Here is a 12,456-nt window from a genome sequence, read left to right on the forward strand (position 1 = left end):
CTACATTAATCACTGTTATTAACAGACCTTTGTATCCTTAGCACTCCAGCTGTTGGGACCCACTGTTAGGTTGTGAACAAGGGAGGTGGTGGTACAGACCGCGGGAGAAAATTCAGTCTCTTCTGAGACAAGCTGATAAAAAATGGGTCAACAGGCTGGATCTCTTCAAGTGAAGCGAACGGCCACCCCTCCTCAGGTGAAACAAATAGCCATCAAGTTGGGTTCTAAAAATAAAAGCGCAGTTTCCACTCGTAGAAGGTATGGATTTATAGAGTTGTAGAGTTGGCTCAGTAGAATTGTACCTTTAGGCAAAATGTTTGGCCATGGGTATTTGAGCATTTTCAGGTCTCTCCAAACAGAAACGTTTAATCCCCTAGTGATGATTTCAACAATAATTCATCAGATAAAGTAGTTGAGCTTCAGATAAACTGGAAGTCTTCCCAGGCCCAGTGAGTTGAGGGGTGAGTTCAGGCTCCGTGTGCTTTGTCCCTAAGTATTTTGAACAATGGCAGCCACCAAAGGGACTGAGTCCCCTACTGCTTGGTGCTTCCCTTCTCAATTTCCTCTCAAATTTAAAATATCATTCTTGCGATTAGGCTGCCGTTTTTGGAACTATTAATTTTTTAAAATTCTATATAAATTTTGCCTATGATTATATGTACTGTTTATGTATGCACTAATCTACCAATGTTTACAGAATAAAAATAAAAATAACATTTGAATAAAAATAAATTTTGAACTTTATTGCTCAAAATTTATATTCGTTTTTCTTTAGACCAACTTCTGATTAACCAAAGCATCTCTCAACAATTGACAATAATAAATAATTATATAGACACATATGAGGTTTCTAAAAGACTATGTTTTCCCCCTGGAAAACAATTTTTAAAAGCATATACTTGATCCACTTTAATCAAAAGTTATTTTTAAAAGCATTGACATAAATATGCTTTCAGGATATCATTTTTTAAAAAAGTCTCAGTTGCGAGTTCATCAGTTCTAGCTCCATATGATTCTCAGAGGAGCCCGATTTTAATGACAGATGTAACATGCAGCCTTAGTTTACTTCAGGAAACTTCAGAAATTAGTGGACTCAGTAAATACTGAAGAGAAGCTGAAGTTCTCCGAGCTCAGAGATTCTCAAACCTGTTGAAGAAATAACTTTTTATTTAAGGCTTTAATGTTTGGACACAGTCATGAACCACAGTTTTTAAAAAGCATGTTCTCTATTCTGAATTTGAAACAATGCTTTTTGTCAATGTAAATTTCTAACAATTAGCAAATATTCAGGAGGAGCAATAGACGGTGCTTTCCACTAGGAGAAGAAAGAGCCCATTGAAAGGCTACATTACATAATACCTTCCCTTTCTCTTCTGCAAAAAGATAAAAGTCCTCCAATACTTGAGAGAATTCAAATCAAATTTTAAGAGTAAAGGCCTTTAGAAATAAGATTGTTGCTTTATTTTCAAAGTACCAGAAATTTTCATTTTCTTTAGCACTGGAAAATTTGTGATCATTTACTTACTTAATTTTCCAGTTTCTGTCACAACATTTAACAATGCCAAATCTCCCTCTTCTGATATAAACTGCCTTCCTACTCCTTTTGAGAACTCCAGGTCAAGAGGGTATCAAAGTTGCTATAATGAAAATTCATTGTTATCAATGATGATAAAAATCCAACACAGTTGCAAAAAAGAAAGGCAGAGCTCATGTTCTCTCTCTTTTTCTATAGCCATAGGACTTAGTTTTTATTGATTTAATATAATAATTATATGCATGTTGAAGTAATAATATCTTTTTCACTGATTTATTTAGTTACAAGACATTTATGTGTAAGGCACTGCGGGCAACGCAAAGCGTAATAAAATATGACCCCTACTCTTGGAGTTGAATCAGGCATATAAACAAATATGAACTGGACCAATAGAAATGATTCATTTGAGATACGTCATGTTTCTCAAACTTGAGTATGCCTAATCACCATCCAAAGAACTTGTTTGTAAATGCAGATTCCTTGGTCCACCTTCCTCAGTAAGCCAGAAATAGGGCCTAGGAATGTTCATTGTTATTAACTACTCCTAAAAGAATTGTGATGTCCCTGGTCAAGGATAACCCCTTGAGAGTATAATCAGAGAAGAGGGAGGTAATATGGTCCACTGGGGAGTACGTGTGAAGATGCTGCATTTTACAAAGAACCCCAGACCCCAGAGGTTGATGCGTTTGAACATAGTGGAGACATAGGCCCAGAAAAAAAGGGTTTTTATGGAACCAAACTGGGGTCCACCAACCCAGTAGAGTAAGACCAGGTGTCTATACTGAGGTTTGCAGTGGGAGAAAGGAACATTTATCTGGAGGGCACCAAACAAGAATGGGTCAGCTCACGCTTAAGTCCCAACCTCCGCAATGGCTTGCAGGTGACGGTGTTTAAAAGCAGGAGTAAATTTCAGGAAAGCAAATGCTACAGGCAAAAAAGTAAATTAATACTTTGAGGTTACACTTTGGTTTATGCCTAAAAGGGTGAGATATCTTAAAGTGGGGATGGGACATGGCTTACAGGTCATAGGTGGATTCAAAGATGTTCTGATTTGCAATTGGTTAAGGAAGAGAAGCTTTGTTTAAAAATTGGGAGTCAGCCAAAATGAAGATTAGCTCTGGCTCATAGACGTGGCTCCCTTGAGGCCCCTCAGGAAGAAATTTACAAAACAAATGATGGTCAGAGCTCAGACTTCAGTTTCCCCTTATCTGAGGTCTCCGTGCCAGCAAATTTATTTGGTGACAGTCTGGGTTCCAGAAAAACAACTTAGAGACATATATTAAGACATTATCTTCAGTTTCAATAGGGGAACCAAACATCCCTGTGACTCTAGCTTCCTTGGCTGTGGTTTAAAGCTACATTACCTTCGTTCTTATCGAGCTGTTTATTTACTTCTTAGGGCTAGCTAGGTGCCTGAATTAGCCTTGAAACTCCACCTTTCACTTCCATATGTCGGGGGCTCCCCAGGTCCCTAAGAGAGTGGTAACTGCTCTGTCTCAGGGTAGCTGGCAATGTGTGTGAGGAAGGGAATACGATAAACAAAGGCAATTATCTACATGTTCCCTTCCTTTATTAATTAGATGTTCCAGATCCACCAGAAAACCTTCACTTGTCTGAAAGACAGAACAGGAGTGTTCGGCTGAGCTGGGAAGCTGGAGATGACCACAATAGCAATATTAGCGGTAGGAAGACTTGGGATAACTGTTTTCATTACTCTGGATACTCAAAATTAATAGTGAAGCCATTTTTTAACCATCCTTAGTGGATTATTCTTCTTATAACATCCTTTTGAACTTTTAATATTGGGTATAAATTTTGGTGTAACTTATTCATACTCCATATATTCTAATGTTTTTTTCCCTGTTTTAATGTTTTTCCCAGAGTATATTGTTGAATTTGAAGGAAACAAAGAAGATCCTGGAAGGTGGGAGGAACTGACCAGAGTCCAAGGAAAGAAAACCACAGTTATCTTACCTTTGGCTCCATTTGTGAGATACCAGTTCAGGGTCATAGCCGTGAATGAAGTAGGGAGAAGTCAACCTAGCCAGCCGTCAGACCATCATGAAACACCGCCAGCAGGTATGCAGGTTCTCACATCAGGTTTCTAACAAAATATTTGTTTGTCCCCATCTTTGAACATCTTAAAAAAGATTGATAATGTAGGATTTTAGATTTCTCCAAATAGCGTTAATAGTTGTATAAACAGCACACAAAATATTCAAAGCACACGTGTCTCAGAAGGATTACATACAAGTTAGATAGAAGCAGGAAATTAGGGGAGTGACACATGAAAAAAAATTACTTTCAGTAATTTCTGATGGCTAAACATCAAATTTAACCAGATATCATCAAGTAAGTTCTAAATTAAAGTTCAGTATATATGTATCTAACATTATTAATTTTTATGCATTCAGTGTCTTTTCTTGTGTTTCAACATCAATCTAAATTTCCAAGATGCTTTTGAAAAAATCTCAAAAATGACTGTGCTAGAATTTGTATTACTGAATTGTTATTGATCATCAATGTGGTCATAGCATGATATTTTATTTTTCCTTGGCTAAAATAAATACTCTAGGATATAATTTCCTTTTTGGATTGAGTAAAAGCAAGTAAAGGTTATAACTGAATCAGATAGAAATTAACACTTGTGTGATTTTAGTGTATGTCAGCCTTTGCACTAAACTCCACATTTAGCTATTTCTAATAAAATGAATCCATCTAAAAATATTCATGACTACTTTACAGGTTTTGTTCTGTTTGATGCCCTTAAAACTTGGCTGCTGATATTAATACATGGTGTTTATTTTATTCTTCTAAAGGCAAATATTCACAACATATGTTTCTAATGACAATTCTAATAGAAAAAATAGAGCAGGCTTAAATTAAAATATAAATTTTTAAAAAGCAAGTTCAGAATTTTAGAAAGCAGTTTTAAAAATTTTAAAGGCAGATTCAAAATTAAGACATATATAGTAAACCATCTACTCTCCACTGGATAATAATTATTTCACTCCAAAAAGACTATTTTACTGTTTTAAATAAAATATATATTTAAAAGCTACCTTAAATCTTTTTAGGAACTGGACCAGATATAAATTAATAAGTACAATCAAACTTATTTAATTATCTGTAGTTTTTGGGGGGACGAGTTGTGATATGATGACTCACCTATGGGTTAAAGGAAAAATAATGTTAATGTTTTTAATTTTTCAGCTCCAGATAGGAATCCACAAAACATAAGGGTTCAAGCCTCTCAACCAAAAGAGATGATTATAAAGTGGGAGGTGTGTATTCCTTAATATGTTATATATTTCTTTGTGCTCTTTTTCTCTTCCTCTTAGGTCTGCATGCTAACTACAATGATAGCACAATATTTTTTTAAGAACAAAGATAAGATTTGGAAATGAAATGAACTTGTGAGTCATCACCATCATCGTAAATTTTAAAGATCATTGTGATTAAAATGATGTTATGAAACCGAGTTTAACACTAATCAACAATTTAGGGAAGATTATACAGATTGATTTAGTTGTAGTACATTACCAAAAGTTTCAAATTATTAATAGTTTAATTAACAATATTCTAGATTCTCTTCCATTAAAAAGATACTGAAAATCTTTAATTAATTTAGTATAATCTACTAGATGTTATGCATATCAAACTGATGACCCCCCAAAGAATATTCACCCCTCATTAAACACCAGTAGATATTTTGTATTCTCCTTTCTAATAATTCTGAGGATGATCTTGTGAAGAAAGCATCATGAACGCCTTATTCTAGACCTGGAGATGGCATCCAGGATAATGAATGTCTTGCCCATCACCACACAACCAGAAATCCACAAAGCTAGGATTTATATATGAGGATCTTTGGACTCCAAATCTCACTTTTTCCTACTTTACATATCTCTGTTAAATGTTATTAAATAGACTTCACCATTTGAATTTTGCATAAAAATGTACATCTACCCAGATAATTTTAATTATTCTAGGGTCATTTCCAAATTTCTTCTGTAACAGTGAGGAATTTTATTTTACCTCTACTACTTGGATGTATTTCATGATGAGTATATTGACCTACCTAAAAGGAAATTATCATTCAGCCATTCTGATGAGTAATAGGCCTCCAACATTGAGTTTACAAAACTTTGCGTAAACATAGAACATTTTTTAATGTATGCTGAAATATACTAATTTATTTCCACAACTCATTCCAGGTATAATTCTTGGAAGAATTTTAAAATGCACAAAGTTTAGTTTGCTTTTTATCCTCGTATGTTGGTGTTTGAATTCATTACACAATCAAATGGCCTATACCTGCAATTATTTAGTCAATATTTTTTAGATCAAAATTAGCTCTTTATTTCCACTTCAGTGAAATTAAGTTTTACAAGTTTAAAGTGTGGAATTTTTTTAAAAAATGGTAATACATAGAAATGAAATATATTCAAGAATATTATTTCTTTCCTTGAATTTGTGGTTATAAATAGTTATTACCACATAGTCTTGATAATTACTTAATTTATAATCTAAAATGATGTTAGTCTTTTAGGGTATATCTGTCTTATCCTCCCTTAAGTTCCATAGAAATTTTCATAAAATAGATAATTTAATCAGTTAGGTAACAATAATACTGTGAATTTGCCGATCAGTTCCTCAGAGAAGCACATCATGTTCCAGTAACATTAACTCACTAATCTTCATTACTCCTTTGGGAGGGCTGTGGTTCACGATGGCGTCAGTCTTATATGTCATACAGAGAAACTGGGAATCTCAGAGTTTAATGACCTCACCCAGATGCCATGGGCTGAGTCACATGGAAAAAAGGCCAGAAATCTTCAGTCTTTTTGACTGCTCCTCTCACTCACAAGTCATTTTTTATTGACTTGTGAGATTAAGATTGATTATTAATGCTCTCTTCTTGTAAGAATGGGGCTATAATAAGAAAGCATCTATGGCCAGGTACAGTGGCTCACGCTTGTAATCCCAGCACTTTGGGAGGCCAAGGCGGGCAGATCACAAGGTCAGGAGTTTGAGACCAGCCTGGATAATCTGGTGAAACTGCCTCTCTACTAAAAATATGAAAATTAGCCAGGTGTGGTGGTGCATGCCTGTTATCCCTGCTAATTGGGAGGCTGAGGCAGAAAAATCGCTTGAACCTGGGAGGTGGAGGTTACAGTGAGTTGAGATCACACCACTGCACTCCAGCCTGGGTGACAGAGCGAGATTCTGTCTCAAAAAAAAAAAAAAAAAAAAAAGCATTTATAATTTGTTTTTGAGGAGCAAATGACATGTAACCTAGTAGTTAATTGATTAGAGGAAGGAAGTAGTCACAGGAATTGGATCTAGGCTGACAGTTACATTCCCAATATGTCCCATGGTGTCTCCTATTATCTTGATATGTCAGAGATCTAGTCACTACTGACACAGCCAGTGAAATTTAAGAACATTCATTCATTAAGTATTGTTCTGTACGGATCATCCTATGGAAAGGAGTTAGACTCCAGGCTTTTCCCAGTTTCACAATCAGATAGCATTGTGAATGAATTACCAGACCCCCTCCAGAGACGTACCCAAAATAATTCCTATCTACATGATAATGATCAGAGAGAAATACTTTGGGAAAAAAAAAAAGCTGATATTTCCCAAAAGAATTAACAATGAAGATGAGCACTAGGAACAGACTGGATGTCCCTATTTTTTGCTTATTTGTTTATGTTTTACATTTAACATTAAATATGATTGAATTCAAATAACAATACAATTTAACTGAATGGTAGAACTAGGTTTTTTAGTTAGCATTACCTTCAAATATTCACTTTTCCTATATTAAGTGGGTCATGACTCACTCATATATTTTGAGTGTTCCAACATCATAATGTTCTACTCACAAAACAGGACAAAAGAGTCTACTGCAACCTCATCTGTTAAATACCTATATCAGGATAATTTTTGCTTGAGAGTTTCCATTGTTCTTAAGCATAGGTATGTGAATTTTTAGCTTTGCTCAATACAATAACACATTTCAAACTTAAAGGACACCAAAAACAAAACCAAAAGCCCAAAAACCCCACTAATGTTGAGAAGCAGGAACATCCTTAGTTACATGGTTATATGATCACATCCAAGGTAGTTAATTCCTAATGGATCTAGGTTTTATTATTTATATTACAAGTATAATAAGAAGATCTACTGGCTTTAAAATGAAATTAAGTGGAATTAGAAGAAATATTGTATAACCTAGTAACTACGGTACATAACAATATATTGTATTCTTGAAAATTGTTGAGAGACTAGGTTTTAAGTGTTCTATCATAAAAAATAAGTATATGAAGTAACGTATATTTTGAGTAGCTCAATTTAGCCACTCCACAATGTATACATATTTCAAAACATGTTGTACATAAGTATATACAATTTTTATTTCTCAATTAAAAATAAATAAAAATGTTCAAAAATTTTTTAAAAAGTAGAATTAAGGCAGGACAGAAGTCTTTCGTTTTCTAGATTAATAGTTAAAACCTTGCTTGGTTCATAGATCTCTTTGAAACTATGTTGGAAGTACAGGATCTTTTTCTAGAAAATTATACACAAAAAGTCATACTAAAGATATCATTGACTTCTCAGATCCTTTAAAGGATACACATGTACCCCATCTAGAGATTCCTACACCACAAGTTAAGAACCTCTTTTCTAGAGACTCCTTCCTCGTGGGCTATTTCACGAGAGGCAGAGGGAAGGGAAGGCTGGTGGCCTTCTTGCTTACTCTGCCCTTGCTCCTTCTGTTCTTTGTTGAAGAGATGATTTGGGAAACATCTGAGGTTTAGTAGGCATTGCCTCAAAGTCAAATACAAAGCATTCAGGCTGTTTATTTGGGTTCCGGGGTACTAAAAAGGCCGATAAGATAGCTAAAATATTTTTGTTTAAAGTGTTATGGTTTATTATTTATTTTTTTAAAATTTGTCAGAGAACTTTATTAAATTTAACTCCTTTCTTTGGAGCAAAACGTGTAAAATGAATAATATTATTTAAGCACACTTATTGTCAGTAGAGACTGAAGGAAACTCTCATTCCACATTGCAGCACGGCACTACAGACTCATGGCCTAATTCACTGGGGCAATGCTAAAGCCCCTGGTGAATTTATATCCATTTCACACTCTAAAATATCTTGGAACAAAACTTTCCAACAAATGGAACTATAAGCAAGGTCTGCAGAAAAATCTCAGAAAGTTTTCATTTTGTTTTAATTTTTTTTTCTCCCAGTTAGTTTAGTTTATTCACGTTGGAATAGGCATACACTTAAAATTATTTTGCTTATATGTCACTATGTTATCAACTTAATTCCAAGCAATGCCTCTAAGAAGTCTTTTAGTAACTTAGATTAAGTTGTGAAGGGTTACAGATTCTGTAAGAACACTATGTATGACATTGTTGACTCACTCACATATCCAGACAAAATTACTATGTATATAAGTGAACCTTAAATTTAGGATTAAAATCATATTTTAAACATATTTTATATAACTGATTCATTTCAATGCACAATCCCATTATCTTTGAAATTAAACAGGCAGTTTAAACCACATTATTGTTTTTAAGTTAAACTGTTGCTCAATTAAAAACTAAATTGGAAATAACCAATTTCCCATACTAGAAATTATTCCTCCAGGCCGGGTACGGTGGCTCATGCCTGTAATCCCAGCACTTTGGGAGGCTGAGGCAGGTGGATCACTTGAGGTTGGGAATTTAAGACGAGTCTGACCAACATGGAGAAACCCTGTCTCTACTAAAAATACAAAATTAGCCAGGCATGGTGGCGCATGCCTATAATCTCAGCTACTTGGGAGGCTGAGGAAGGAGAATCACTCGAACCCGGGAGACGGAGGTTGCAGTGAGCCGAGACCACACCACTGCACTCCAGCCTGGGCAACGGGAGTGAAACTCCATCTTAAGGGGGAAAAAAAAAAAAAGGAAAGAAATTATTCCTCCAAATATTTCTATGCAGCAAAATAAAGTGGGTAAGGGAGGCATTTTTTCTTAAAGAAAAATAAAGAATGGTCAAGGAGCTGGGAAATTATTAGAAAGAGGAGCTACTGTTTCTTTGTATTAAAGTATAAACATGCATAGTCTCCAAAAATATATACATAATCTGTCTCTTCTTATGGAAGAAAAATGAAGAAGGAGAGAACCAAATACAAAAAAGAGTTTTCTTCAAAAAGCCATGGGAGAATCCCATTCACAACCAAAGAATTCGTGGCCATATTATTTTTTATTTCAGTCTGTTTTTTGAAAATGGAAAGGTGGAATGTAGTGGAAAGCATAAGCAAAAAGCTAAAACACTTCGTGGCATTTCTTTGTAACTTCCTTCATGTGTGAAAACTTAGACTTTACCATAAGGACATAATCCAGGCATCTGATGTGTAGGCTGCTCATTACTTGGGGAGGTAAGGGATTAATTTTCATACTTAAGCTCATATGATGACAAAACTTTTTCACAACTGTCTCTAAACCAAGAAGGGGGATTTAAGATCTCTCAACAAATGATCCTTCCATTGCATTGTTCCTTATACCACTTACGGTGGTTCACCACCATCTCTGAGTCAACACATCTGTGATCAGACTGAATGAGTCTCACCTTCTGTTTTAGCCTTTGAAATCCATGGAGCAGAATGGACCAGGCCTAGAGTACAGAGTGACCTGGAAGCCACAGGGAGCCCCAGTGGAGTGGGAAGAAGAAACAGTCACAAACCACACATTGCGGGTGATGACGCCTGCTGTCTACGCCCCTTATGATGTCAAAGTCCAGGCTATCAATCAACTAGGATCTGGGCCTGCCCCTCAGTCAGTGACTCTCTATTCTGGAGAAGACTGTAAGTGATGCACTCAAACTGCTAAGCATGTCAATAACTGTTGCTCTCAAATATATTGTACTTCTGTCAACAAATATTTGTGAACAACTACTGCATGCAAAGAGGTTGTATTAGCCACAGGAGATAAAAAGAAACATAACACATGATTTCTATCTTAGGATTGACTGGAGGACAGTTGATCAGTATACAGTACCAAGAAGTATGTTGAAAATTTCCATTTTATTCAGTTTCCTATAAAGCTCTTCCTACATTGAAAATCGAAGACCAGGAGTTATCACTGCAATCATTTAAAGCCCTATAACTGTCATAAGATTTTCAAGTATATTTGCCCTTACTTGTCAAGGATCCCCTAACAGCCACTTGCTGTCATGCCCTGGGCTTCAGTGGCATGTCTGGAGCTTTCCTAATACTGATGAGATATACACCGAGATTTATATATAGAATTATACTCACACACACATTCTGATGCCACAGTAACTGTTGCAAATAGGTTATTGGAAGGAGAAAAAACACTGCATTCTGTATTGCTAATGTTTTGAATAATATTAGGGGTTATTCTCATTGCCTTTCCAGCATCTAAAAGAATAATTTGATCCAAAAGTAGAAGAAGGTTGAGAATGAGAAATAGCCAACTCATTACTCACCTGCTGTCTAAATTCTACCCAAATAAAAGCACAAAAAACACATAACACATATGAATTAAAATAGTATTAGTCTTGACTGCTCTGTATTTAGCTTATTCCTCTGTAGTAAGAACTCCTATAGAATAGAGATAGTAATATCCTCTTCATAGGGTTGTATGAACCAATTGAGGTAAGGCCCTTAGAGCAGTGCCTGACGTATAGCATATGCTCAAATGTTGACTGTTATTAATATTTGATTAACAAGATTCCCAACCAATTTTATTTATATTACTAGTTTAATTCACTTGCTTCCAAAACCAAGATGACCACAGAATAGTTTCTGGTTTTATTTGCCCACATTGTATCTATCTGGAGGGCTTTGTTTCTCAGTGTGATATAGGCTGTCCTCTTCTTTGGGAAATCTATTTGGACTGATAAACTTATCTGTCATGAGAAACTCTTTTGGTTCCATTTGGAATGAATTTCATAAGTGCTTTCTCCAGAAGAAACATTACGAAAATTTTTGAAAAGGGTCCTGATAATCACATGTGCAGGTTATTGAAAACTAATCAATCTTATACGATTAACAGATCCTGATACAGCTCCAGTGATCCATGGGGTGGACGTTATAAACAGTACATTAGTTAAAGTTACCTGGTCAACAATTCCAAAGGACAGAGTACATGGACGTCTGAAAGGCTATCAGGTTTTTATCATGGTTTTTCTTCTTGTTGTTGAATTGGTATCTGAGAATAAATAAGAACTGATTTCAGAAGAAGCCAAAGAGAATCTGTCACCATGATGCATATATTAAAACATTTTTGTTTTCATTGCAGATAAATTGGTGGAAAACAAAAAGTCTGTTGGATGGAAGAACACATCCCAAAGAAGTGAATGTTCTAAGATTTTCAGGACAAAGAAACTCCGGAATGGTTCCTTCCTTGGATGCCTTTAGTGAATTTCACCTAACAGTTTTAGCCTATAACTCTAAAGGAGCTGGTCCTGAAAGTGAGCCTTATATATTTCAAACACCAGAAGGAGGTGAGAGGATAACAATGGAGAGTCATGTCAAAAATGGAGGTGATCCATGGCCATATTAAACATTCTTCATTATGGCCAGGCGTGGTGGCTCATGCCCGTAAATTCCAGCACTTTGAGAGGCCAAGGCAGATGGATAACTCTAAGTTAGGAGTTCCAAACCAGCTTGGCCAACATGTTGAAATCCTGTCTCTACTAAAAATACAAAAATTAGCTAGATGTGGTAGTGCACGCCTGTAGTCCCAGCTACTTGGGAGGCTGAGGCAGGAGAATCACTTGAACCTGGGAGGCAGAGGTTGCAATGAGCAGAGATCAGGCCACAGAGTGAGACTCCGTCTCTAAATAAATAAATAAATAAATAAAATAAACATTCTTCTTTATTAGTAGTT

The 12,456-nt window shown here is 35.6% G+C and overlaps 1 protein-coding gene across 5 annotated transcripts in view; it reads left to right on the forward strand.

Moving 5' to 3' along the window:
• LOC105479605 (cell adhesion molecule L1 like) overlaps positions 1 to 12,456 on the forward strand; it is a 213,364-nt gene that overhangs the window by 183,163 nt on the left and 17,745 nt on the right. For all 5 annotated transcript variants that reach the window (XM_011737622.2, XM_011737625.2, XM_011737628.3 and 2 more), the window contains 6 exons: positions 3,115 to 3,216; positions 3,416 to 3,613; positions 4,748 to 4,818; positions 10,184 to 10,406; positions 11,620 to 11,735; positions 11,866 to 12,070. In XM_011737622.2, the coding sequence (XP_011735924.2) occupies positions 3,115 to 3,216; positions 3,416 to 3,613; positions 4,748 to 4,818; positions 10,184 to 10,406; positions 11,620 to 11,735; positions 11,866 to 12,070 (915 nt within the window). The remainder of the gene's footprint in view (positions 1 to 3,114; positions 3,217 to 3,415; positions 3,614 to 4,747; positions 4,819 to 10,183; positions 10,407 to 11,619; positions 11,736 to 11,865; positions 12,071 to 12,456) is intronic.

This window comes from Macaca nemestrina, chromosome 2 (genome assembly GCF_043159975.1).
Source record: "Macaca nemestrina isolate mMacNem1 chromosome 2, mMacNem.hap1, whole genome shotgun sequence".
Lineage (NCBI taxonomy): Eukaryota > Metazoa > Chordata > Mammalia > Primates > Cercopithecidae > Macaca > Macaca nemestrina.